This window comes from Perca flavescens, chromosome 17 (genome assembly GCF_004354835.1).
Source record: "Perca flavescens isolate YP-PL-M2 chromosome 17, PFLA_1.0, whole genome shotgun sequence".
In the NCBI taxonomy this organism is placed as follows: domain Eukaryota; kingdom Metazoa; phylum Chordata; class Actinopteri; order Perciformes; family Percidae; genus Perca; species Perca flavescens.
This window is the reverse complement of record NC_041347.1, coordinates 15,916,386-15,943,785: the sequence shown is the minus strand read 5'-3', so window position 1 is coordinate 15,943,785 and position 27,400 is coordinate 15,916,386. Positions and strand designations below refer to the sequence as shown.

Sequence of the window (27,400 nt, the reverse complement as noted above, 5' to 3'; positions counted from 1 at the left end):
GATTATTGTATTTGAATGAATACTCAACTTCTTTCAGAGCCCCTTTCTTTTAAACAACTGTACTAAGTACTTTACCCTGTGGATATTGTGGTTGCTGGTCGTACACTCCTTCCTTGTGCACTTCTCCCTCTGCTCGACTCGTCTGAGCCGTTCAACAGGGAGAGCTCTCTCAGTTGCTCCTGTCTGATCTCGTCATTGTAGTCCTGCGGGGAACAAAATACAGCATGTTTAAAAAACAAGGACATTTGTCTTCTGACTGCAACAGATGCTCGCAAATGTCATCTGATCAAAATTATCTTGACACACACAGGAAACACATGGCGTTGCCGAGCATTGAATACTCAATGAAGAATGTTTTCTTCAAAATGCAGGGGAAAGATTAGCAGTGTAAGACATTAAATATTGCTCAAAACAGCTGTGGATATATATTGTTAGCAGTATGTTAGTATGATTAAAAAAATGGAAAAGGGGCAGAATTAGTGTTGAGATTTTGACAACAAATGGCCTTCTGGATTAGCCTGGTCCTACCAGACTCTCGTACATGTCATTTGTACAGAGAGTCTGGCCACTCTCCATTGACAAGTGTTAACTTCCTTGAAGGCGGGTACTCTGTTGAAATTTAAAACTATTGGATCTGCCCAGAGCCACTCTGGATCTGCCATAACCAATCTTTAATGTTTGGTCGTGACGTCGGCTTAGCATCGCTCCTTCACCAACTCCTTCACCAACTCCCTACACCACTAACGGAGCGAGCTGGAAAATCTAACTTTTCCCGAAGGCCACAACATTATGGCCACCAAAAAAACTCATCAAAGATTGTTCTTGCTCAAGCTTTAACTTCTGTATATTCGGCAGCGTTGCCACAACGGACCGAATGGCTTCGCTCGCATCTTTCTCCACCACCATTACGGAACTACAACTCAAACTAGCGCACAACCTCAACGTCATCGTTCTCAGCCACTCCCTCTGTTCGCTGATTGGACAGGTAAAGATTGGCCAGAGAAAACCTGCAAATATACTGAAGGAAAATGAAAATTGAGTACGTAGGAGGGCGGAGCCAGGCTACTTCTAATAAATCAGATGTTCCAAATAATTTCCCAAACCTGTACGTGGAGAAGAATGAGGACATAGTAAAAAAAAACTTAAAAGCAACAGAAAAATATTGCTTATTTTGTCAGCACACACAGCCCGTAATGACAGTTTCAACAACTTTGTGTGAAATATCATTATCTTGTGATTCTGAACCATTTTTCTCAACCCGTTATCAAACATGATACAGGTCATTATGCAGCACATAAGGAAGTGGACAAAGCAGTATTCATTATCTTGTCATTGCTGACAGATAAACAGGCTTATTTGTCAGAAACACATAAGCAAAGCCCACAAGATTTGGTACCCCAGGCAAAATGTTTTTGTAATGACACCAAAGCAATGGAGGCAGCAACAGATTTCTTTGGTCCTCAGTGTTTTCGACAGCCACTTTTGGTAACTTTGTTGGGTCTTTCTGACTGTATGACTGGGTGTCTGGCACTGGAAGCAGAGCAATAAAGCCCCCAAACCACAAAGTTAATTATGTTATTTATTATTATGAAATTTTAAAATAAATAGAGGTCATTACGACAAAGTAAGACCAACAACTTGGACCCAGTTTGCAAAAAGTAGTTTCCAGAAATGTGAGACAGTTCAAAACAATTTCTGTTAAAACACAAGAGTGATTGGTATTGCTATACAACAGTATGGTAGGCTATAGCATTTTTTTTAAAGTGCCCATATTATGAAAAGAATCTCTGTGTTATTTTGTGTCTCTGGTGCTTCCACACACATACAAACTTTGAAAAAAAAAAACATCCATGCTGTTCTGAGGGTTTCTGAATGTGTCCTGCCTTCAGTCTCCAGGTGAGCTGGTCAAAATCTGCATGGCTTTCTACGTCACTAGCCGAGATGAGAGGCCTAGGGGGCTAACCGTTTGCATGCTAGCGCTAGCATGCTAGCTCGTTCTCAATGGCAAAACACTGCTACAACACACACAAATTCACCCTAATCTACAAAATAAATTGTATAGAACTACTTACATGTCCCTGTTCTGCAGGTATTCCACGCAAAGTTGGAAGTGCGCCCTTGTTTAGAAGAAGTCTCCCAGCTAAGCGTGACTTGTACTGGCGAAGTTGGAGCTAGCTCATGTAATCCTTATCTAGCTACTGCGCATGTGCGACTGACAACAGCGATGTTACAGAAATTAAGAGGTCTCACTCTGTAGCTAAAACAGAGACCTGAGACACTGGGAAACGAGCAGCTGCAGCAATGTGCAGTACTGCTGCGTTCATGCCACCTGGGAATAACAGGGACCGCCCCTGTGATTACGTTAGGCTCGTTCGAGATGAACTGCGCCTCGCCTGTGAAGTGGACGAGAGCAGGCGGCAGCACCCAGGGGTGGTGACAAAAATCCGCTCTCAAGTTAGACAGTTTTCCAGCCGTTTCCAGCAGTCTTCAGGCTGAACAGGAAGTGACAAATACACTGTGTTCCGATTCCAATTTAATAAAGTGTTATCAGCCCCATATATAAGCTTGTACACAGTCTCCAGTTGTTTTAATTATGACAGAGTAGCTTTCAAAATGCTCTACATGCGATCTGTTGCTGATTTTAAATAATAACACATTGTAGATGATCCATAATCTGAACAGATTTAGTCTCTCTGACTTCTAAACATAACTATCAGCCACACAACATGTGTTCTATACAGAATAAGCTTTTAAATCAGAGAAACCACAGTTAAAATCCCTCCAATTCAAAATCAATAAAAAGTTTATATAAAACGTCATCATGTTGAGTCGATTCTGAACCAATCAGCTGTTAGATCAGCTGAGACGGCGGGCGTTTCCCAGCATGCCCTAGGTCCGCCTGGGTCTTGCAGTCAGTGGAGAGCAACTGCGGCGCCTGGCTCTAAAAACTGTGGCCGCCTTGATCTCGTGAGATTATCGTTGCCCACGTGTGCATGACGTCAGAGCAAGTCGGGATCAAGTCGGACACAAATCTAACCGGCATGCATTGGGCGGTGATCACCGGTGATTGATTCTGCGCAGATCTAGCTCATCTCGAACGAGCCTAATGTTTTTCCGACTGCCAGCGTTCACATGGTCGGGATGCATGTTCTTCTTCTTCAGTTATACTGGCATTTGGAATAACAACTTGTTGCATGACTGCCACCGGTAGGGTGTAGCCTAGAGCATCAGGTGTGTGAAAACATGGAGGCAACAGTAACAAAAGATTTGCTGCTGTTTTCTTATGCGAGCATACAAACAGCACATCGACAGGTGTTTGTTATCTGTGTTATCTGCAGGACATCGAACGGAAAAGGACACGGATAAGGTGTTGTTTTTTTATACATGGGCCTATTATGAATAATTTGAAACATATTATGTCTGTGTATGTTTCTTTGCAGAGGCGTTTGTCCACAATAAACAGTTTATTGTCATTGAAATATGTTCAGTGAACCAAAGTTGCCTACATCAAACGTCAGTTGTCAACAACGCGTCACCAACTGGGAAACTCAGCTAGCAAAATCTAGCCCGAGTTTCCCACCTCTGATTCCCACAGGAAGTGACGTGAATGCTGACGTTTTCACTCGGAAAAATGTTTTTCCGATGTCTATGAACGCAACAAAAATATGGCGTTTTTTGAAAATTATACCATGTAAACCTATTCTGATACAATCTCAAATTACAATTTTGAACCTGAAAATGAGCATAATATGGCCACTTAAAATAATTTATTTAGGCCTTTAGTTGACAGGACAGCTTAGACTTGAAAGGGGAGAGAGAGAGAGAGAGAATATAACATGGAGTAAAGGGTCGCAGGGCAGAATTGAACCCGCGACCGCTGCGGCGAGGACCAAGCCTCTGTATGTGGGGTGCATGCTCTACCAGGTAAGCTGCCCAGTTGCCCCAGGTGTTGCTATACAACAGTAAATGAACTGCACATTCATTCATGAGATATAATTTTGTGTAGAGTGCATTAATATGAAAAGGACAGACCATTAATGGGTGTGCAGGCTCTGTGCAAGTGAGATTACAGCTCATACACACAGTATAATCTAGTATTCTGGTGGATTGCGTCACCGTTGACAGATATTTCACCTTCTTTTCATGCTACACTATATTTCCATTATCTATAAGCCCACCTCCATCACATTAAGTCCTGAGGATATTACAGCAGAGTGTTTTTTGACACTAAATGTAATCACATTTTTAACAAAAGCCTATTATTAGATTTAAATGATTCTGTGTGAAAGGCAAACACTGTGAAACTCAATAGACAATTTGACAATAAATGTCTAAATGTGTGTACAGTAAAAAATATTGTGGACTCATTATCAGCCAAATGTGCAATCACACACAAAAAAAAAAAAAATCATAAGCTTGATAATGTTGGTGGGTCTTTTCAGCATCAATTTATCAATATGTCAGAAGAGGAAAAGCTCCTCTGTGGTTACCTTAAATCTGAGAATAAGACGTGTGACATCACAACTAGTTTGGCAGCCAATCATTGTCCAATATGCAACTTACACAAGTGTGAAACTCGTCTCCAGTGCACCATATAGTGAAAATGTATTTTTAGTGAAGTAGGAAACATCTTGTATCCAACAGTTAAAGGTTCTCTGTGGAGTTCTTGACCACTATTAACGCTATGGAGCAACGCTTTTGTGTGGGTCCCCGCTACCCCGTCAAAAACATTGAGAAATAAGTTTGAAAAACCAGTAAACACAGATGTAAACAATACAGGTTTTTAACTATTATGAAAAATCGGCTTTCCAAATGTTTTATCAGGAAGGAAACACACTCAACATGTTTCTTTAAACCTCAAAGAGACACACAATGTATTTTGGTGAGTAACACTTAATGTAAACAGAAACTTTGTTTGTTTACAAGAATCCTCCACAGGGCCCCTTTAAAATTTGCATATTCATAGATTATGCATAGTTTAATGAGGGAGAAGGAGTAGATATATATATATATATATTTTTAAGTTTATTTTTTAGGGCATTTTCAGCCTTTATTGTTGACAGGACAGCTGAAGACATGAAAGGGGAGAGAGAGGGGGGAATGACATGCAGCAAAGGGCCGCAGGTCGGAGTCAAAGCCCTAGTTGTAGTGAACTTTTTTTGTGAAGAAACTATATCAGACACAAATTGTTTCAAGCAGATTAATTTCAAGCAGAGTACTTTTATATGTCTTAAAACATGTCTAAAGGGGATCTTTAAGATCCTGAGCTAGATGATACCAGAACACATGTTTGGATCTTTAACCATTGATTTAGAAATGTATGTGTTACAGTTCAATGTGTCGCTTTATGACCATAGGCAGATACAGTAGATATTCTCCTACGCAGAGGTTCAGTGATGCCAAATTATTTAGATACTGATAAAGGAAAACACAAAAAGTACCACTTCATAAAACCGCAGAATATTTTGTCACACGTAAGCATTGAATATTTTGAATATTAAATGAATTATGACATGCAACAAAGGTCCCCAGCTGGAACGAATTGAGGACAAACGGCCCAACAATTGCATATTTGTCCACCTTGCACACCTCATAACACAAAAACACCATGTAAAACCAAACTTCAGCATCATTTTCCTCAATTTGATGTCACATTGTCTAAGCTCTCCATTTAAGGTAATAGGATGTGTCATACAGACAGGGACCATATGATGCACACATTTTGACTCCCACATGTCACAGGAGGAGTAGAAAAAAGAAATTCTCATGGTAGATTTCACTTGACACACCGCACACATGTGCTTCTCTTGTTAATGAATTAATAAGGCCTACACCACTCTGATGATTTGAAGGAGACTGGTAGGGATTTTAATTGGAAAGCTGGCAGCTTATCCAAAGCACAACAAATCTGCCAGAGCTTGTAAAAGTTAACTGTTGACAGAGGCGTTAACATGAGTATACAGAGATAAACCCCACTCTGAGGCTTCTCGGGTCAGACTGTTTGCTCACTGAGATTAACTCTGACCATGCATGATCCTGTGCACACACACCATGCCCTTCACAGAGCTTAAGTTAGACTTTAAGGGGTCAGAAAACGAAGCGTGGTGATACCAATCACTCTTGTGTTTTTGTCTACCTGCTACATGTTTCTGTTGCTGGCTGTGTTGACTGATTTATTGCCCTATGCATTTGGCATTTTGCATCTTATATCTCAGTGATATGAGTCAGTCTGCTGACTGCAGGATAATTCATGAAAGAACTGCTCCTGTAGTCTTGGACATTTTTCTGGCAAACAATACCAGATAAAAATTAATTCAGCATTTTTGGATAAACAATCTCAGTGGATCTTTAATTACAAAGAGATGTTGTCCTCCTCTGAGTCTTGAGGCATCTAGTGACATGATTTTAATGAGTAAATACATTTTCTCCAACAGAAAAAAAATAACAAATTAATCCCAGCTTTTGAGTCTTTTTTGGATAACTAATATAATTATCTAAAGGTAGCTACAGGGACTATTTGATCTATACTATTAACACCACTATAATGAGATTACTATTATAACATTTGAAGATGTCAGATGATGTATGTCAGAAGATGCATTAGCTTCTTTTGATGACAGAGCTAAGAATTCAGTGGTAATATACAGCATATTCAGAGATTCAGATTTATGGCACAGAGTGATGTGAATGAACCAATTTCAATTTCCAAGAGCTAACGTCTGCTTATGTGTATCTCATGATTGATCAGCTGACGCAAAGAACTCTTACCATCTCCATCCATCAAGATGACTGCACAACCCCCTCATATTTGGTGAATGGGATGTTTCAGAAACAGCTCTCACAGAAACAGCTTTCTCTCACAAAGTGTTGTGTCTGCAGTGCTAGATGCACAGAAGTTAAATGTGTGCTACATCATGTTCCCTTACACAGCAGGCACACAGGTCAATTTGCAGGAACGTATGGTTCTACAAACATGCACTCATATTGCAGAAATGGCACCCTCGGAGAATTAATTTGTTTCAATTTACAAAAATAAATGTCATCTGTGTGTTAAAAGCAGTGGAAAGGAGTTGAGTGGATTTTTTTTAGGCTGTGGTTTGCAATAAGATCAATGGTAAAATCCGACTTTACATCTTAGAGAGAACTTAAATCCCTACAGTGCACAGCACGTGCTGTGTGCAAATACCATCTTTTTCAACTAAAGGTCTGAAAAACCAAGCTGTCTGGCATAACAACCTACTGAAAGATGTTCTTGTCCTACCATAGCACATAAGGCCACTTGATCCAGAGGCACAGAAGGAGCTGTTCTTAATCATTTGCATCTTGATATGATGTTTGTTAAGTTTTGTACTGTGTGTCCATACGTTTTTCAGCATGAGTTGCTCATTTTTAGTTTCTAACAAAAAAACTGGGTGTAGTCAGATTTAAACCTTAATTCCTAATTTGGTGATTTGTGCTTGTGCGTCTCACTTTATTGTGCTGCTTCATGACCATGGGTACTTTCGTGGTCCTAATGCAGCAAAGCATGAGTAAACCACAATGTGAAACCTGAAATTTGTTTATACTTACAGTACCAGTCAAAAGTTTGGACACACTTTCTCATTCACTTGAATGGGAAAGCCTATATTAGACTGCACAAACCACCCCCTTCACGCTGAGTTTGTAATACTCCCATCAGGTCGCAGATTTAGAGTACCTCGGTTTAAGACCAATAGGGGTAAAAACTCCTTTGTCCCATGTTCAATAACTCAGCTTAATTTGCACATGTAATGTAGTGCTTGTCTTGTTTTTAGAGATTGTTCCAGTGGTGATAAATTGTGTTGTGTGCAGGAAATCTTTTTTGTATTCATGTCTTGTATTGTTGCCTCTATTTGTATGTTGCTTGAATGTGTTTCTTTTTATCTTTCACTCCTGACTGCATATCAAGTTTCCTGTTTGGGATAATAAAGTGACTGAACTGAACTGTCCAAACTTTTGACTGGTACTGTATATATAGTGCGCTATTATAGAACACAATCTATGTTAATAAACAGTGTTGGGCAAGTTACTTCCAAAATGTAATACATTATAGATTACTAGTTACTGTCATTTGAGAGTAATTAGTTATATTACAATATTACTGTCTCTGAATTGTAATGCTTTACACTACTTTTGCATTACTTTTGAGTTACTTTCACCAAAATAAAAGCGGAAGTTTGACTTGGCAGGTAGCTTGTGAATTTCACCAAGGCATCAACAAAGTCTCATCTTTATCCACTATATACATCATAATTTATTCATATTATTTTGTATTATTAATCTGAATCTGCAAAATAACTAAAGCTATAAAATAAATAGTTAAGTAAATCGTACAATAGCCTACTTGACTCTGAATTATGGTGGACTAGTAAGAAGTAGCCTAATAAGTAGGAGAAAATGAAAAATACTCAATTAAAAGCACATTACAATTGAATCGAAGTAGCCTATAGTATAGTTACTTTCCACCGCTGATAAAATGTAATGATATTATGTGTAGCAAGACTAAACATTAATTCCCGACATGTTGTTATCTGTCAGTTGCTTGGTCACATTGCTGTCGGCACTGACAGGACAGCTCGCTTCAATGCAGTGTAAAAAACTCCTGAAAATATTGTCCATCTCGCAAATGTATCTGTCTCTGTAGTCATTTCAACCATTGAATCCAGCAACAGGAAATCACACTCGCAGACTCTTTTTTTCTGTGAAGAAATGTTTTGCGGTGTTGGTGAATTCTTAAAAAAACAAAAGCCACTAAATGATGCGTTAAAATGCGTTGTAACTCGCGTTACTGAGATAGTAACGGGTATATTACCGTCATTTTGTAATGACGTTGTATTACTGCGTTACAGCAAAAAGGAATACATTACTGTAATTACGTTACTTTTGTAACGCGTTACTCCCATCACTGTTAATAAATGTCAAGTTCTTTAAAGTTAACTCAACACAAATTGCACCTCTCTCATTTCCACAGCAAAATTGGACCTGCATTGTTAAGAACACCTGCGCAGTCTGGATCTTTGCTGAAGATAATAATGCAGACGACTTTGCATAAGTGCCTATGCAACATCAGGCCAATCCTCAGTGTTGGTGATCAGGCTCATTCTCACATGGATGAAATAGATTATATAAAATGCAAACACAAAACAGTCACGTTTTAATATGTACTGTATATTTTAGTTTGACTTCACATTTGACTTCATGCTAAAACAAATTACTCCCACATATCTTGTTCAAGCATCTGTGCCACCCTCCGTCTGCCAAAATGCAGTTTGGCCCGAGATGAAGGCCACAAGCTTATCCAGCTGAGAGCAGGAGCTCCTATCCTTCTCCAGTGCTTGTCGCTCTCAGTCTGTATCTACAATATTCCACTGATTAATGTTCCTGTTTGAATTTCTTTTCTAGGGTGCATAACTGTGAGCTGACAGCACTGACAGCATTTCTGTAGTTAGATTTTGCTTCACAGCAGATCTGAGGGCTCCCGTTCAGACAAGCTTGCTCTCCTGATAAAGCTCACATTCAGACAAACTGTACTTCTTGGCAGCCTGTGTGTTCTATTTCTGCTCAGGACTAAATTATTTACACAGCATAATGCATGTAAATTGTAATTGGAAATTGTCTACTGTTCATGTGAATGTGTTTTGTTAATTGTGATTCATATCAGAAGATACACACAGTTTTTTTATATCAGAATAAAATAATTTATATACATTTGTCCTGTTTTGTAGATAGGAGCGCAGAAGGAAGCAGGATTAGAAAGTAGAAAAAGGTGTACACACTCTGGCTACATATGCATTTCTATTTCATTCAGATGACGTTTCGGTCCTTCCGGCTTTCTGCAAGATCAACAATTATCATTTTGAAGAAGGTCTGAGAGCCAAGTGTCATCTGAACAAAAAAGAAATGCACATGGATTCAGTGTGTGCATGTTTTTTTCCTACTTTTAAGTCTCCTTCTAGTGATCAGCAACTCACTATAACCCTGAGCATTACCTTTCTGTATTATAAATTACAGGGCTATTTATTTTCAGACATCATGGGGATGATGCCACATTACAATGGATTTTTACTTTGGTAGACGATAGAGCACATTTGAGTTTTTGTTTAAAGATAGATGAGAGGAAAGAGGAGTACAAGTGAAGGGAAAAAATGATAATGAGTGACTCACCTAAGCTCACATGCTGTGATAGATTGTCAGCTGTAACCAGCAGCACAAGTCACTTAACTACACATGTGGCATTGTGGGAGACAGCTACACGTCTCTGTGATCCCGCCTGCTGCATCACTTTGAGTTGAGATTGGTCTCTGAAGCATAATGGCACATAAGCAGGTGTTGATTGGCCAATAGAGAAGTACTAGTTTTCCTGTTGGGCCAGCAGTGAGAAACAATGGTGTTGTACACCAGCTGGCTCGATCATGCATGTTTGTAACTGGCTCATAAATTTAGTGAATTTTTTCTCCTGAGCCAGCTTGTATTTGGTGCATTCTACATTTTACATGCTGAGCTGACAACAAACTGATGTAGTCCACCAATTTAGAATTGCTCTCCAGTTTGAAGCAAAACAAACCAAATTAATTCTCCCTCCTTTTCAGACCTGGCGTATATATTACCCAGAATGCAACTCGACCGCTGACAGTTTGATTGGAGATTTGGGTATGTAATGCTAGTAGTGGCTAATACAGCCTCGAGCTTCAAGCAGAGATGAGCATTGGACAACAGAGGTCTGTTAAGCTCACTTCTTTCTAACACCACACCTTTATATTTTCATGCTGATTTTTTTCAACCAAACCCATCCCGAATAGCAATTCACTTGAAGTTGCACTCACAACAACAACAACAACAACAACAACAACAACAACAACAACAACACAGTAACCATATTTGTTAATACACAGTGAAGCAATAAAAACAAGATAAACAGCAGGACGCACTTTCCACTCTCCACCAGAGGCAGGAAACATCTGTCACTGGATACTGACAGATGCCTGTTGTGTCACATTATGTGCAGTTCATTTGCAAATCCTTTGTCAAGATCTCTGAAGCAGCAAGTATGTGCTATAAAATCATTGGTATGGTCTTAATTCTTTCATGTTTTTCTATTTTTTTATTTATTTTATTGATTATTGAATTTCAGGACAAAGTGATGTTTTCCCCCTTTCTAACTTCTCTTAATATTCTGGGGTTTCATTCATACTCACGATGAAAAGACAATGAAAGGAAGGAAATAATGATTAAGAAGCAAGATATAACTTAATCTTAAATTAATGTTTTTCTCTAGTATTCAAAACCCATCCTTTCAGTTTGGATTAGCATTTATAACTAGAAAAGGCATTTCCTGCAGAAAATGCATTAAAAAAAAGTCATAGTATGGTATGTTGAGAAAAATATTTTAAAGTTTAGGTATAGTATGTCGAGAAAAGTGTCACGACAAGGGTTAGCCCGGACTGGGTATCTAACCTGGGTCAGAGTCTGTGACTACTTGCTGGTTTGCTGTTGGAGCAGTGCTCTCCACTGTGCCACCAAATAATTTATGTTGAAAACAGTCATAGCATAGTATGTAAAAAAATAAATAAATTCAAAAGTCAAAGTATGGTATGTAAAAAAAAAATCAAAGCATAGTATGTCGAAAAAAACATTATGACAAGGGCCAGTCCAGACTTGGTATTGAACCTGGGTCAGAGACCACAGGGACTACTAAAAAATGTCAGGTAATGACTAGGGCAGGGGTCGGCAACCTTTTTGATATGAAGTGCCCTTTTCAAAATTTCTTGTTTATTAGTGTGCCATGTCAACATTAAGTTTAATTATGACATCACATCAAAATGTAATATCCAGGGAATCTGTAATTTTATTCCATAGCAACATTTGATAACATTTATTTCTCATAATAAGGACCTTGTAATTATTATTATTGTATATTATTATTATGATTATGGAAACATTTTAGTATGCAGCGTCCTTATTGGTGGAAAATGGGCTGACAAAAATATCACTGTCAAAGAGCCTGAAGCAAAAGTTGAGTGGAAAAGCCCAGCTTTAATGATGAATGGTAAGCATGGGAATAAGCAGGTCCTGTATGCCTCATTTTCAATGAAACGATGCTGTGGCAAAAATAATAATAACACAACCAGCATCATTATCAAGAATGAAGTAGGCTACACGAACATAACGATTGCGTCATTCACGTGCATATTAAGTAGCCACATGTATTTGTTTTGGTCTTATAATGCATCCATATTTACCGCTCCAGCGGAAAGGATGGTTTCTTCAGCCAGCTTAAGTTTATAAGAATTTGTCCAAATTTCAAAATTCCCTGCAAACTAAGATAAACAGACTACAAACCGACAGCTTTTGTTTGAGCTTGTTTTGTAAAAATTTGCTATTTGCAGAGTAGAGCTGTGTTTGCGTAAAACAGCGCGGTGGACAAGAGTGTAGCCTACTGAGCAGACAGAGCAGATTGAAATATCACTTTCTACATGTTTATGCTGGTCTACATAGGTGAGTGCATTGATAAGTATTGACTTTTAACTCACGAAGGTTTTAATGTAGCCTACCAACTCAACTAGTGTTAGTTCATCTGCCCCAGCGGCCGTTGGTAATCCTCTTTGTATTGCTCCCAGTCAGAGATATGAGTCAATCAAACTACCGTAAATAACAGGTCGCGGCGTCGCCGCGACCTGTGATTTAAGTGATTTAAGTGATTTAAAAGTCATAGTATATTATATCGAAAAAAGTGATGAAAACGTCATAGTATAGTTTGTTGAAAAAAGTCATCATATAGAATGTTAAAAAAAATCCTAGTATAGAATAAAAAATGTCAAATAAAAAGCCATTATGTCAAAATAAATCAAAGTATAGTATGTCAATAAAAACATCATGACAAGGAAAGACTAGGTATTGAACCAGGGTCAGAGTCTGCAGTGACTACTTGCTGGTTTGCTGTTGGAGCAGTGGTATCCATTGTGCCACAAATGAACTTGAAAACAATCATAGCATACTATTTCGAAAGGTCAAAGTATAGTATGTTAAAAAAAGTGATAAAAAAGTCCCAGTATGTATGCCAAAAAAAGTCATAGTATTATATGTCGGATAAAGTCTGCGTGCATGCAAATCTTCTCCTCGGATTTCTGGTGACTACTTGCTGGTTCGCTGTTGGAGCAGTGCTATCCACTGTGCCACCAAAGAATTTATGATGAAAACAGTCATAGTATAGTATGTTGAAAAAAGCCATTTAAAAGCCATAGTATAGTATGTTGAAAAAAGCAATTATGGTATGTAAAAAAAAATGTCTTGACAAGGGCCAGCCAAGCCTGGTATCGAAGCTGAGTCTGCAGTGATTACTTTCTGATTTGCTGTTGGAACAACGGTATACACTGTGCCTACGAAGAATTTATGTTGACAACAGTCATAGTATGGTATGTCGAAAAAAATCATAGTATAGTATTTCTCAAATGAATATACTGTACTACTATACAATACTGTGAATGCTGCTGAATCAGCATTTACACAATAATCAATCATCATTGGAGATAGCATTGTCCACTCCCACTTGCAACTAACTAACATTCTATGTGCATTCTCATCTACAGTAATGATTTTCAGCCTTTATGTCACTTAGTTAAATCTTCCTGAAATGGTTCTTGATTTTCACAAACTATTGTATAGCCTAAACTGCCTGTGCTTATTGAATGTGTGCACCTATTAAAAAAGAAATGTATTACAGCCAATCCTGTGTGTACACTAATTAGAAAATGTTAACTAATTTAGAATACATAATACCTCATCTTTTCTCAAGGCATTGCAATAAAGCAAGAGCTGAGGCTCTGTCAGCAATTTATATTCTTGGAAAGACTGTGTGGCAGTAAAGCATCATATTTACTGCAGTTTGTACAGTGACCACAACCCACAACCAAATATGTTTAGCTTTTACTTGACTTCCTATGAAATATTTGCCATCCTTTGAAGAACTGTTTGAAGACAAAAGACCTGTATGACATGGGAGACATGTCCAGTGATTTATTTTGAGTGAGTGTTTTTCCTGAATGTGAACACACAGAAACATCAGGTGCAGATTAATAACCCTGTATTCCTTTACTTGTTTTTTGGCAGACAGTGTTACGTAATTTGTATTTGGAAGGCTTTGAACTGCTCGGTGCAGATGCAGTATCATCATCCTCTTGGCTCAGTGAGCAGACATGCTTGTAAATACATTGGCTCAGTATAGGACGAAGCATGAACTCCATAAAGTAGACTCATGCAGCACGATTCCTCAATTAGGCTTGTCATATTTGCAAAGCTTGATTAATATTTACAGCTTAGACTCAGCAAGAGTACACAACATGCACATTAATTATTGCTAAGTTCTCCAGGCTATAAGTTGCTGGAGTCTTGCTGAAGTTTTTCCCATACTGCACTTTAATTGCTGAATACATTGTTTTTCATTTATAAGTAAGGGCAGTGTAGGGCAGTGGTTGTAATGCATATGCAGCTTCACACTTATATCTTACTCTTATGTTAACAAATCCTGGATACTGTAAACTCTTTGTTGTTAATAAGCCTGGTGGAGAAATTATCAAGTCAGCATGACTGATGTTTATATACCACACAGGAATGAAAATTAGCTGGAAAAAATAGAATAGTATTAAACTTACTGGAACTAGGAATTTTTTTATCTCCTCCAAGGCATGACTCATGCGGGAATAGGCCTCTCCAGGTGGAGCAAAGACTTCAATTAAAACATGAAGATCATTACTCAGATGGGCGTATTTGGCCTCCCCACTTTTCCTTAATTCTTCTTCCTGTGACAAAAAGAGAACAAGTGAAGGATTTTTACTCATTAAAGAGAACACAAAATTCTATTCATCTATAATACAAAAACTAGCCAAATGAAGTATTCCTGCTCTAAAATAATAAAAAAATAAATAAAGAGGTTTTGCTTTGACACACAACTCCACCTATTTTTCCTTTCATCACAAGCATCTCTTACAAAGGCACAGGCTACAACCCACAGCTACATTTATGTCCAAGACAAGGAGACACTTGAGCAATCACTACATTCATCACTAGGAAGACACTTATACCACACACATTGACATTTCTAAATGAAATGGGACTTTTTCCTCACTTGTGTAAGGAATAACAGAAATAACATCTAGAGAATAATTACTGCTCATCTGACAACTACAGAAAAAAAGGACTGTTTTTTTTCCCGATAGAAATTGCATTTTGTGATTTGTTGTGAAGAAAACTCTGCAGGCTCCAAAAAAGCTCCCAGAAATGATTAAATTAATTGACATCTCGTGACCCAGACGTGACATATAGTTCAATTCATCTTGATGGTCAGTAAATGAATCGGCAAATGCTTGTGCTAAATGGATGTGAGGTTCTTCAAGAGGAAAAATCAAGGAACAAAATGAAAGAAATAGTGTCCTTCAAAAAGGCAAAAAAAGGGACAAAAAATTATACTGATAACTGTATCAGAAATTTATATCACATACAGATTGAGGAGGACAGATATATTCAAAAGGGTCTTAGTGTTCATACAGTCATCCACAGACAGGAAAAAAAAGATTAAAAAGGTAAAGAGGTGCAGCTGGGGAGGCAGCAAATTAGCAGATGAGGGACAGGTGTGCCAGGCCGGAAAACACACTGAGGACACCTGGTGGACAGGTGAGGCATGACAAGGGCTACGTTCAGACTGCAGGCAAAAGTGGCCCAAATCAGATTTTTTGGGGGGTCAAGTGACGAGGTCAGACTTCTTCAGAAGTAGTGTGAACACTCAAATCTTGCCCAGATCAGATTTGACGTTTGCCACAATTATGCGCTGGATGGAGTCTTGAGGAGAGGCACTGACAGAGATAATCAAAAGTTGCCCTCGACATCCAAAAGTTTTGAATAAACTGCGTCTCTGTGAAGCTATTCATAGCACAGTCCCACCGCTCCTGGCTTTGTCTCTGCATCCACACAGACCTCTGTAGTGAATTTGCAGCCATAACAACGCAAAATGCCAAAATAGCCAATTTGGCTCTCTTTCTCTTCATTCTTCTCCTCCTCAGCACCTGCTCATTAATGTTACGGTTGCCATTACACAAACCTTTTGAAATAAAAGCAAAAATACTTCCTCCATAATCTCCCTAACTTTAGTGCAACAGTGTGCTGCGTCTGATATCGTTGTTATTGTTCTTTTGCGCATGCAGGTCAGTTCGAAAACGCAAACAGTTCACAATGGAATGTGATATAGGCCATATTTTAAAAGGTAATGTGAACAACCAAACAAAAAATCCGAAGGAAGCATTAAGACTTGCGGTGTGAACATAGCCAAGTTGACACACAGACATCCCTCTGTCTATGTGGGAGAATGGATAGGGAAATGATGCAGGTGTCACCATGACAGAGACAAACAGCCGGTACAGTGTGATTTCTGTTTCTACATTATATATATGATTACTCCCTCTACATCCCAGGAACATAAGAATCAAGAAAAAGTTTGGCAAGGTTTCCAGGTTTGGAGATTCTATTATTGTCATGATAAATGGCACTAACCAACAAAAAAATATTATATTAAAAATTACACATTCAAAAAAGTGTTTCTGACTAGTTGAACGTCCATCACGTTGCTGGATTAATGTTTTAGTGTAGCTAGCAACTCCACAGCCTGACTGCTGTCTGAGATAAAGGAAACATGTGGCCACATGTGGCCACAGACAAAGAGATCGGGGCCTACACATAATTCTGACAGCCTGGAGATTTCACACTCCAACATGAAAAAGTCCCCAAAATAGTTGAAAGTCTAAGAACTACAGGCGTGTAGTTCACACACCTTCAAGAACACTCTGAATTCCCATTGGTCAGCATACTTTGAATGCCGCATCCGGTGACCGGGGAAATAAATACTCTGATTACACATCTTCTCAATAGGCTTGTTTGAGATGAGCCAGGTCTGTGCAGAAAAGCAACTGCGTGGGCAACAATAACCTCACGAGATCAAGGCGGCTGCAGTTCTGAGACGCAGGCAGCGTAGTTGCTTTTCTTTTTTATAAAGATTTTAGGCCTTTATTTCCATAGGACAGATGAAGACATGAAAGGGGAGAGAGAGGGGGAATGACATGCAGCAAAGGGCCCAGGTCAGAGTGGAACCTGCGGCCACTGCGTCGAGGAGTAAACCTCTATATATGTGCACCTGTTCTACCAGCTGAGCTAACCCGGGCACAGCACAGTTGCTTTTCACCGACTGCAAGACCCAGGCGGACCCAGTGCATGCTGGGAAACGCCAACCTCTCAGCTGATCTAACAACTGATTGGTTCAGAATCGACTCAACATGATGACGTTTTATATAAACTTTTTATTGATTTTGAATTGGAGGGATTTTAACTGCTATTTGTCTGATTTAAAGGCTTATTCTGTACAGAACACCTGTTGTGTGGCTGATAATTATGTTTAGAAGTCAGAGAGACTAAATCCGTTCAGATTATGGATCATCTACAGTGTGTTATTTAAAATCAGCAACAGATCGCACGTAGAGCATTTTGACAGCTACTCTGTCATAATTAAAACGACTGGAGACTGTGTAAGCTGATATATGGGTCTGATAACATTTTATTAAATCGGAATCAGACCACAGTGTTTCTGTGACTTCCTGTTCAGCCTGAAGGCTGCTGGAAGCGGCTGGAAACTGTCCGACTTGACAGCAGATTTTTGTCACCACCCCCGGCTGCTCTTGCCTGCTCTCGTCCACTTTACAGGCGAGGCGCAGTTTATCTCGAACGAGGCTATTGTCTTCCATTGCAACCCCGTTGCTGCAGGGAGCACGCAGGCGTCTGTGCTAAACTGCTTCATTTTCCGAAAAGTGGACTATGTTGGTGCTCTGGACGCACCATTGGATCCTATGAAAACACACACCAGTGTTTTCATATCTGCAGAAGAGGAAAACAACGTTTTTCTTCTCAAAGTCGACTGAGACTTGTTCCCTGCTGCCATAGGAAGGAACAAGCTTTTCCGTGCATTGCTGACGAGCAGCCGGATTTTGTTCTGTTTTACCGTGGAAATCTATGGACAAAACGAACGGACTGCACATAGTAAGAGGCTTAAGGTTTCTGGGCAGAGAATACATGTGTGTTTATTAATGTCAGTAATGCTAATGCTGCAATTGTTATGACATTTGAATGTGATTTGATTAATACTTGTGCTACTGGTGCGCGTTTGATTATTAATCTGATTTAGGACCACCGAGTCCAGTCTATTTCTGTGAAAGCACCACTGATCATTGTGCATGGTTAAAATGTTGTGTTGAATAATGTAGTCTGTGTGAAACTGTAAATGCTACATTGCTATCTCCCGCGCGGAGAACTAGGTTACTGTAACTTCGCGTTAGACCAGAGTCTGAGTAAACGAGGAGAGTGATTATCATCTTCAGAACCTCAAGACTCAAGACTCCAAGTGCTTTTCCTTTCTCTAAAATGTGCTTTCCTTTCCTCTTTTACACACAAACCGAACACACACACACACACACACACACACACACAACATGTCTGTTTGTTTTGCTTCGTTGTAGTTTGTAACAAGTATATAGGTTTATTAATTGAAGAACTATTGATTGACAATTAAAGTGATGGTTCAAAGTAATTTCACCCTATAGGGTCCTTTGCACCATGACCAACTGCAGCCAAGGTTTCACCCAGGTGAAAAAAAGCTTCTGGGGGAGTGTTTGGCTCGAGGTCATGGTGCAAAGGACCCTAGGGTGAAATTACTACGAACCATCACTTTAATGATTTGAAAGTTAAATAAATTATATTATACTTTACATAGCAGTTGTGATTATTTGTGTATTTGTTGTAATAACTGCTGGTTAAACAGGTCTGTGCTCGAATTTCACCCTTTTTGTTCCTTCAAAGATACCAGATAAATTGATCAAATTAATTAAGATCTGCATTTTAAAGGGAACACCACCTATGAGACTGTTTCACAGCTCAGTTATTGGTCCCTGATTCCAGGGTGGTGCCCCGTTTTGATTGTTTGTCAATTCTGTACCCATACCAATTCCCAACACTCCTCAGTGTGTTTCAGGGACCACACAACATCAGTTGTAAAGTATGAATCCTTAAAGCAAGAGAGCTACACAGGATAAATGGTGAAAAACGCTGGGGGAAAAATTAGGAATGCAAAGAGGTGTTCAGTTTGTATAGGGGGCATTGAGTTAAAGCAAGTCTACAAGAAGGCACTGATGTAAACAGCAGATGTCAATCCAAGCTCCTAATGTAAACTGTTCCAAAGTCTGATGACAAGAAAAGCCCAATCACCTTTCAGTGTTTAGCCAGACCCTGAGAGGCCCCTGCCTGAGGCATTACTACGGCTTTAACGACTTAAAAGATCTGTAAGATAGTTTGGGTTTTTTAAAGAAACCAGTTAAATTGTAAAATTGATTCTACACTGAACAAATAATCTGAAGTGGAGACGTTTTGTCTACTTGTATGAGTTACAAATGTGGCTGCTACATACTTAATAATGTAGTGATTATTATTATAACAAAATATAATTTATATTCTTTTGACTTGTTTTCATTCATCCTGCTCTGAAAAAGTTGGGTGTTGAGTGCTTCGCTCAAGGACACCTCAATGGTGGCTGTTAAGAGAAGCAAGAATGCCAGACAATCTGGGGATTCAAACTTTTTGTCCTTGCATCACAGGGCTGTTCTCTACCCTAGAGGAGAAATCAGCTTTAATTAAAAAAAACACTCCTAAAATTTCAGCAGGCCTCACATTCACTGGCAGAGAGAATAAGTCATTATGGATCAGATCAAAATGTGCATGTGGGGAGGATTATCTTGTCTCTGAGTTGCTTCAATAGTTTGTCACTGAAATGTTTGGGAGAGTATTACAGCAAGAGCAACACACACAGCTTTACATTAGTTACCGTGACTGCAGTATGCCAATATTATATGTTTGCACTGCTATAAGGATTGCAACTGCGAAATAAAATGATCTCTAACCTTGAAGTGTTTGCTTATACTGTACAGTCTAGAGTAAGATATGTGAAATGAGGACTCTCTGCTTTAGCCCTATGACTCAGCACCATGTTAACCAGGCTAATATCTGTGCACAGGGTGTTGTATTGACCATATGGTCTAATATGTGTGGGTGGGCTGCTCTGATTCAAAATTTCCAAACCTGAGATAATACCCTACGGCGATACAGATGCACCCTACTGATGAACTGGATGAGATGGCAGAAATGTGTGATGACAACTTTTGCTTGTAATTGGACTTTTGCTATGTCTGTACCACACTGCCTTGTAACCAGCTGCCTCGAGTGGCAGACAGCCTTTCAGTCACAACCTTTAGGTGTCAGTCTCATCACAGTGTCCTTCAGACTTGCCCAGACTGTACACAAAATGAATATGGCACACAGAAAACACCAAGCGAAATCAGATCGTCACATAGCCGGCCTTTGGTCAGAAACAAACTGTTAGGGGTCTATTATTTTTCTTTTGTGGTGCACACGGCACCATGAATCTCCCTTAAAGTGAAACAAACAAATGCACCATGATAGTGATACTGATGGAACATAGAAATTGATTTATTACATAATAAAAAGTCACATTGCTTTCTGTACTGTGCAGTGCAGTATCACAACCTATTACTGCATGTATGCCATTATTTTACATTTTAGCACCTCTTTACTTAATTTTACACACTGCAGACAAGTTAATGCAGCACGAGCAGCATGAGTAAACTGAATGGACTTAGTGGCAGGAAGCCAAAGTTTTAAATGAACTCCTACACTGGCCAAGGCACATTCAAAAAGGTGATGGCAAAGACACGTCTCAGTGCCTTTAGCCTTCATCAGAGTGAAGACTTTCAGCCTTTTTTTCAGCCACAATTAAAATGGAAATCAATGCAAAAAGGTTTTACCGGTAATTTCTAATTACAAAGCCATACTGTGGTTAAAGAATTTGGGGCTTTATTACGTTTACTAAAGCTTAGTCATACAGAAGATTACGTGGTTAAAATTTCACTTTTTACAGGCACATATAAGTAAAAGAATTGGATGCTGGAAAAGATTTATTACTACAGTATATAGCAAATACAGTAATAAACTACAGTACTTTATTACTGCACCTGCTACTGTATTACTGCACCTGCCATGCATATCCATGAAAACTGGGCAACTCTATCTGCTCAAGGAAGTTGTTCCAGTATGATCAAAAGCTCCTACTGAATGCATCTTGTAATGACATTTCTTTTGTATTCTGCTGATCCCAAAGTCAAGAATTAATATCCAATCCCACTTATTCATCAATTAAAATGGTGTTTCTTACTTTTGAGGCTTGTTCTGTGTTTTGTTTTACAAAGTGTCAAAGATCGAAATAAGGGATATATATACTCCAGGATAGCTAATAAATGGACTTTGAGGTGAGATTGTTTTCTCAAATAAACTGCATTTAATATGCACAACCACTAGAATCACAAATATTTGTTTAAACCTTGGTGACCTAAGGGCAACTGAAACAAGTTGTAAACTCAACACTGACATATCAATCATTAGCTTTTATTTGGAGTTGTATTTCTGGCCACCTGATGAACGTCCAATGTTCACTCTCATTTACCTCTGTTTTTGGTCTCTACCAACTCAGCTGCTAAATGATACACTGCAAGTATTTTGTTTTGTCATGGCTATAGATGAATCCGAGGCTGTGCAGTAATAATAGCGATGTAACTCTATAGCAGCACACTGAGACCTGCGTGAACACCAGATCCAGCAGACTGTCTTTGTACACGCTCGGATAAGTTTGGCTCCAGGGGACCACAAGTCAGCAGGATAAATGACTTTGGCAAAGATATTCATTACTTTGCATTTATAATTGACTATTACAGAATATGCTATTAAACAACACACAGAAACACAATCCCATTTCATCCTACATATGTTTGTCAACTGAAAGCTATTAATTCTACTCTGAGTGTTATTCATCTCAGTTACAGCTCAGATGTTGGTTAGAATATTGTTCTGTGCTTTAGTGAAATTTCAAGCACGTTGTTCCTGTAAATATTTCTGTTTTATCCATATCTTGGACCAGCCCAACAACTATATTTCAACATAAATCAATATCTTACCTTGCCTTTATCCCTCATGGACCCTTTGCCGAGGATGGACATCTTCACTCCCGTCTCCTCTTGTAATCGTTTCATTGAATTTCCCCGTGGTCCCAGCAGCTTTCCGACAAAATTAAACTGTGACACAGGAGGAAAAAAAGCAATCAGACACCTTATCAATGCTTCTTACACATGCAGGAAAAGGACAAATAATGAAAAAGCTGACTTATATGTAAAGACAACTGTTTCTGAAGCAGTCTTTTTGTATTGGATGTTAAAGGAAGTTCATCCATTTGGAGAAAAGGTTATCCATAAAATATGTTGTTTGGCCATTAGTCATCCATTATCAATATAATCTCACATTCCATTCCCCATTCATCATGTGAGAAAAAGCTGTAATGCAGCCTGTGATAAATCAATAGAATTGTGCTCTGTATGTAGCACATTAAAGGTGAATGGGTGCGGTCCAGCATAATGTAGGCATCCCTCCATTTGCTTGAACTGTGCCCATCATGAGTCATTTATCTTATTGGCATTTAGGGTCATCCATGTCGTGCCTACAAAAAAATAAAATGGAACATGGGCTCAAACCAATAATGTTCCAGAGACTGTTCCAGAGGTCAGTGCTGAAATAATGTCAGAAATAATGAGTTTCTTCCCAGTGGGAAATTAAGTAATACTATCCAGATGACAAACTATCAGATTCAAGCCTCGGGCTCTGACTATCATTTCCCTCTCGCTGTGCACCAGCTAGTGTTCATATTGAGAGAAGTAGCTCTGGGTTGTTGAAGTGCTGAGATTAGCGGTGATTAATCCGAGAGGTGAAACTCACAGCTGTAGTCAAATGGGTCGTTTCTGAAAAAAATATGAGCATAAGACCATTTAAAAAACAGGAGAATCTTTTACTACTTGAAATAAGCCCTTTAAAAACTACTTATGCTCTCTCAAACATTATTTCTTTAATTGTAATAAATGGTTCAACCTTAAATTGTTTGCTGCCAGATGAGATGATAAGAGACCACCTCCAGAGCTGAACAGGTGGTCAGCCGCCCACCACAACATACTCTGGCCAACCCTAAAATGATATTAACCTTTTCACGAAGCAGCTTCTCCCACTGTGGCTGAGCGGATAATAACTTCAGTGCCAGCTGTGTGGCTGCTGCAACTCAACTCTGACAACTGCACACTCAGCTTATTTCATGAACATCATTAACATCATGGGTGAATGCTACATCTCAGGTTAGGGAGGTGTCAGGGGATGCAGAGATGAGACCATCTTTAAAAAAAATACATCCCTACTGTCCTTGCCTGTCCTCTGATATGAATGATTAAGGAACCTTCATGGATGCCTTTCTTCACAGGGGTTTCTTTGACAGGACTATCCTATAGCTGGCAGGGAGCTTGAGAGCAGATGGTTGTTGCGGCTAAGTCGAGAGTGCGCTCGCTGGGCGGTAGGAGAGTGGCCTGTTTTCATTAAGCTAATGAATGTCTGGAGCCACTCTGCTGCTCCATGGCGAGCAATTTGGGCTTTAGAAAGGGGCACCGTTCTGTGTTAAATGAGGTTTGAAATGATGCAATGTGCCCCCTGTAGTCTCAACACTGACAACTATGCAGATATTGGAAGCGAGGGTGTTGTGAATACAACAATTACGCACAAAGACATTTGAGATGTTGAATAAATAGTGGTAAAATGGGTGCAAGATCTACTTATTTGTACTTCACAGTGTCATTGCTACACAAAGGACAAACATTATTTGAGAGCTTTTGTGCAGGATGTATCTAATATGTTAATCTCCATATTTATTCTGACAAGTCATTTTTATAAAGTTCTGTGTTGTACAAGTCTACAGGGCTTAAGGCAGGAGGTGAAGGTTGAGTCATGTAACACTAATGTGAATCTGCAAAGCCACTTATTCAGCTGAGCAAAGCACTTTTCACAACAACCTCAGTGACTGAGGCCTGTTCCTAGTCCTGTACTTTTGAAAAGGATTACAATGATTAAAAAAAAAGAAATCTCCTCACAACTGACAGGCATGGTGGCCTTGAAAGCTGCAAAGCGAATGCAGAAAACACAACTAAATACAGAAATGGTCTGCTAATACAGAGAATACAAGCAAATATTTACACAAAACCATTCACCCTCACACCTACAAGCAATTTAGAGTCGCTACCAAATCTGCATGTATCTTTGTCATGTGGGAGGAAATCAGAAAAAAATGCTCCACACATAAAGGCCCCAGCCGGCTAGCAGGTTCAAACCCAGAACCTTTTTTATTGGCAACAGGGAGGCAACAGTGGCACAGTGCTACAAGAGTGTAATAATAATTCGGTGGAGTACTTGTTTAAGGTGCAGTACATTGAGCGCCACCGTAGACAGGACCTATACACTTGAAAAACATGAACCTGTCGTTATACATAATTCATATGAATTATCCTATTTTTATTTGGTTATCCTGGTGTCTGGTTTCATAAATGAGGTCAGTTCAGTGATCGACTTTTGTACAACTATGTTTAAAATGAGGTAAAGGTACAGGTAAATTATCTAAAAATGTATTGTTCCCTTTTTACAAATAGTGCAGTGTAACATAATGTAAGTCCTTTCCCAAGCTCGATACTGTATGTAGACAACAGCTCTCTTCCGATACTTAATGGTGGAAAATGTTGAAGCACACTGACTGATCTTTTTGAAACAACCTGTAAAGCACCACAATATCCCTAAACATAAAGTTGTTAATATTCATAGATAATATTCATAAATTCAAGAGGATTTATGTATTGATGAAAGAACACTTTTACTGCTGCAGGCTGTAGCATGTTATCTTTATTTCATACCACGTCACTACTGTTCCCTACAAGACCTGAGATCTACCAGCTGGGTGTCAGAGCACCACACAAGAATATTTTACAACACAAAATAATGAGAAATGTCTTTAAACTCTCAAGACCCTGATTCATAAATGCTGTCAAATTTAAAGTAATAAAAATGATTAGATGAAAAGAGCTAAGCCACGCACTGCGCACCGTCAGACTGGCTGACTGGCTGACTGGCTGACTGGCTGACTGGCTGACTAAATCTCCCTGGACTCTTCCTATGTGTTGCATGGCGAGTACTACTGCCCTCCGGAAGGCACTATAGGGTCCCAGATTGCAGAAAGAACAAATATAAACATGAATTTGTTCCCTTGTCAATATCTTTGCTTAACGGACAATAAAGTTCCACGGAAGGCATGAAATTATAGAAATGTTACAACTTGTCAAGGTGCTGTAGCACAGCAGATCCAATAACACAAAAACCTTTTTGGCTTTTAAGTTGGAAAATGTGCACGGTGGCCGCCTTTTAATGCAGTTCACTGGGGCCAGGCAAGATTTGCAGATGTCCTGAGGCACTTATTGCTAGGTTAGCGAGCTGTGCTATTGGGGAAGTCCAGGTCCTGTCTGATAGAAGGATTAAAGCCTCAGGTAGAGGTTTATGCTTTAATGACAGCTATGGATGACTGGGCTGTGAGTGTGTCAGAAGAGTGTGTCCTATCAGCTCCACAGACATTAAAGGAAGCAGATGAGTGGTTGTTTGATGGGAGAGGATTTACTGTTCACCTGGTTTAGTAGTATCAGATAGGCCATTAAGGTATGACTTTACATTACAACTGTTAGTTAAAGATGTTGTCTTGTTCAAAACATTATTAAAACAACTTCAGGACACTGAATGTTCAAAATATTCACAGTTCCAATGCATTTCACAGAGAAAAGAATAATTGTGTGTTTGTTTGCACAATTGCACATTTGCGTTCCTACCCTTTAATCTTCATCACAACAAACAGGAGCTGAAAAATGTAACAACTCCCATTAATATGCAAACCCTTAACTGTCGCCCAGATGGCCTGCACACACACAGACAGTAAACACAACAAATATCGTGAGTCCTGTATATTTTTTTTAACAGGTGCCAAACAACTTCAGCCAAGATCAATACAGACGAGCAGCCAGCAATGCCAAAGTGACGCAACGCTACAAAAGCTGTCTAAGACCATGAAACTGTTCCAGACAAGCTGTGTTTTGCTGTCAGAGCAGCAGCTACATTGCTTTCCTGTTGGAGCAAAAAAAAAAAAATCAATCCACACAATGTTTTCTTACAAGCTATGGCCTTTAAATGACTAACAACAAATGCCACTTTTTTATTAAATTGAATCCCTTCCACTTTTACATTATAGTATGTAGAAATTGTCATGTTTGGCAGTTAATATACAGGAAATTAACGTACTTTTCACAAGGGTAAATTAAACTGTGACTATGAAAAACTACTTACATCAATTTATTTTTTTACCACTCTAGGACAGCAGAAAAAAAGCTGTAAATATGACATTAGCATATCACAGGGGAGTCATGTTTTTGTCCATCTGATGAATGTAAGTCCAATGTTGATTATCATTTTTTGCTTTGATCTGGTCTCCACCAACTCCTGAGAAAGACACCTGGCTCTTTAGCTGATAATTGCCTCACTATGTTTACTAGCTAGTCTCTAACTTTGTCTGCTGTTTGGCACTAGGCAAGTAGCATAGAGTGGGTTTATCAACTGCCTGTTGCTGCTAGAAATAAGGTTGATGAGAGCGGTGAGTGAACCAAAAGGTAATGTTGCAGGCTGTAAAACCAAAACAATAAGCTGCAAAACACAAAACGCTCCATAGAGCTGAAGGGAACTACAGAGTCGGTGATAATTCTCTTTGTTCATTACGAACTACGAACTACATTGTAGTCATTTGATATAGAGCTGGGTTACTGTATATGTGGAGCAATTTTAAACATGGGAAGGCATTTTATCTTTATTATATCTCATTGTGGCAGACAAAGTCATCTCACAAACACTAATTCAGTGGAATCCCAGAGTGGAACTGTGATGCTATCGTACACATGCTTAATTTTAATCCACACTCTGCTCCCTCTACTGTATTCAGCACTTATCTACGCAAAACACCTTTCCACATGATAGGCCTTTCTTTGGGACACCGACATCTCTGGGCAGACAAAACTGAAATTCCTCTTTGGGTTGAGCAAAGCTGCTTCACTATTTAAAGGTCACAATACACCAAGACTGATAAGCTCATAATTGTGGCTCCCACAAGGAAAAAAAATACAATTCAATGTGTTTTGTGCAGCCTGTGTACTGTACTGAAAGTACCTGCAGAATGGATAGTTAAAGCAAATACCCCACAGAGGTAACACTTTAAAAAAAAAGCTTGTTTAAATGTGACACAAGCGGAAATATGTCCATTTGGTTTCTATCCAAATCAAAGTGATACTAA

At 39.1% G+C, this 27,400-nt stretch overlaps 1 protein-coding gene across 1 annotated transcript in view; it reads right to left on the bottom strand.

Moving 5' to 3' along the window:
* khdrbs2 (KH domain containing, RNA binding, signal transduction associated 2) overlaps positions 1–27,400 on the bottom strand; it is a 64,967-nt gene that overhangs the window by 20,028 nt on the left and 17,539 nt on the right. Inside the window, exons 3-5 of the mRNA XM_028604151.1 lie at positions 22,125–22,241; positions 14,667–14,813; positions 76–203 (exon numbers count right to left, since the gene is read on the bottom strand). Of these exons, the coding sequence (XP_028459952.1) occupies positions 76–203; positions 14,667–14,813; positions 22,125–22,241 (392 nt within the window). The remainder of the gene's footprint in view (positions 1–75; positions 204–14,666; positions 14,814–22,124; positions 22,242–27,400) is intronic.